At 42.8% G+C, this 2,091-nt stretch overlaps 1 protein-coding gene across 1 annotated transcript in view; it reads left to right on the top strand.

The window, feature by feature from the left end:
• Positions 1 to 6: 6 nt before the first annotated feature.
• The window catches only part of CLCN5 (chloride channel, voltage-sensitive 5), a 274,777-nt gene continuing 272,692 nt past the window's right edge, over positions 7 to 2,091 (top strand). The window contains exon 1 of the mRNA XM_010853710.1: positions 7 to 119. Within this exon, the coding sequence (XP_010852012.1) occupies positions 104 to 119 (16 nt within the window). The 5' untranslated portion in view covers positions 7 to 103. The remainder of the gene's footprint in view (positions 120 to 2,091) is intronic.

Here is a 2,091-nt window from a genome sequence, read left to right as displayed (position 1 = left end):
AGCTGCTGTTCTCTCCACATCCCAGTCGAGTCTCCCTACAAAACTGGGGGGTCTGGGAAACTCTGAGCTTGCTGACCTCAGCGTGGGAGAGAATAGGATCAAGATGGCCACGTGGCAGGGTAAGAAGTTAGTACTTACTCCTCCAACTGGTTTTTCCTCCTTCTCTATCCTCTACCACAACCCAAACCCCCAAGCCAGAGGCAGGCAGCCAGGCAGCTGTTTCTTTAATTTAACCGTTTGTCTTCGCCAGGACAAAGCTTTTTAGTTCAAAAGGACTTGCTGCTAGCTAGTTCCGATTATTTTAAAGTAGGAGTGAAGGGGTGTGTGTGGAGAGTAGGAGTAGCAGGAAAATGTCGTGCCAGGAGCATTTTCAAAGAACTGCCTTCATTTGAACATGTGCTCATGGGGGTTATAGGTCAGGAGATGGAGGATATTTTTTTCATATTTCAGTTTGTTTCTGGCAAATTTCCATCATAAGGTTCTCAAAGGTGGAGGAGACAGATGTCAGCACCTCTCTGGCTTTCTCTTCTCAATAAAGACTTTAAAGGCTATTCAATGTTATATGTTAATATTAATGCCTGTTCTAATACAATGGAATGACTTGAGAGCAAAGCTTAATGCTATCTTGCCTGATAGAGCACATCTCTTGTGAACCTGTGATTTCTTATCACATAAGTAACTTTCTTTTTATTTGTGGTGGGTTTTGAAGAGTATCAGAATCTCCAGGGATGCATGGGATTTTTATGTTTATCATAAGGGAGTATGAGTTTAAGAAATGATAGACAAACACTACGTAAATTGGTCTGTGACCCAAAAAAGGTTAAGAACCACTTAGATGGAGTAGAATGAAGGGAGCTCAAATGTCTATAAATATTCAACAGGTAGGTTTGTTGGTGGTCTGATGTTTCTTTAAAAACTGTCTCCTGTTGGTTATGGCTGTAACAAGTATTTTTGATATGCTAGGGTTGTCACTTTAAAGATACTTGTTGAAATAAGATTCAGCCTATATGCCTGGTTTGACTCACCCAATGGGCATTTATCAGGAGAAGTTTGGATATTCTTGTTTAAATTCTGAGACAGTCTTTAATTCAACAAGTAGAATATAGAAATGAGTAAGATGCAGAGCCCTAGAGGGTTCCTTGTCTTATTGAGGAGACAAACTATATAAGCAAATAGTTGTGTTGGGTTGAATAAGTGTTATAATAGAGACGCAAAATGTGATGGATGCTCAGAGAAAAGCATAATGAACTGTGGGTTTTGAGCTGGCCTAAAAAAAATGAAAAATGAGTGGGAGTTTGCCAGATGGGCAAATGAGGGAATTGCATTCTGGGCAGACAGAGAAGCACTGTTTGGGAACTTCCAAGTTGCTCTGTTGGCCTCATGTGAGATGTGTGGGCCACGACCTCGGATGAAGCAGGAAAGGTAGTCAGAGGCCAGATGATAAAGAACCTTGTATGTCCTAGGAAGGATTTCACACTTTATCCCAAAGACAAAGATTCTAAACAGGAAAGTAACATCATCAGGTTTTGTTTTAGAAAGATTACTTTGGCAGCATTATTGAGGTAGGGTTGGAGCTGGAGAGAATGGAAACCAAGAACCAGTTGGAACGTTTCTGGTATAGTGGCTTAGGGAAGAGATGGTAAGGGTCTGAGAAGAAGGAGGGGCAGCAAGGATAGAGAGAATGAGATGAATTCTGTGAACATTCTGTAATTGGATGTGGGAGGAACCGAGCCTGGGTTGACACCCAGTTTTGGGTGCCTGGGGCCAGTGGTGCCATTCATTGAGACGGGGACCATGAAAGGAAGTGACAGGGGTGTGGGGGTGGTGGGAAGTTAGTGTACTGCATTTGGTTTGGCCTGTTTTGTTTGAGATACTGTGAGCTGTCAGGTCAGTGTTTAAAAGACAGTGCTAAAAGTATGGAATTAGAGTTTGTGCAGGTGGGGAGCTAAAGTTGTGTTCCTGAGTGCATGCTAAATTGCTGTAGTCGTGTCTGACTCTTCGTGACCCTATGGACTGTAGCCCGCCAGGCTCCTCTGTCCATTGGGATTCTCCAGGTAAGAATACTGGAGTGGGTTGCCATTTCCTTCTCCA

This window comes from Bison bison, unplaced genomic scaffold (assembly GCF_000754665.1).
Source record: "Bison bison bison isolate TAMUID 2011002044 unplaced genomic scaffold, Bison_UMD1.0 scf7180017864331, whole genome shotgun sequence".
Lineage (NCBI taxonomy): Eukaryota > Metazoa > Chordata > Mammalia > Artiodactyla > Bovidae > Bison > Bison bison.
This window is presented reverse-complemented; position numbering and strand designations above follow the sequence as displayed.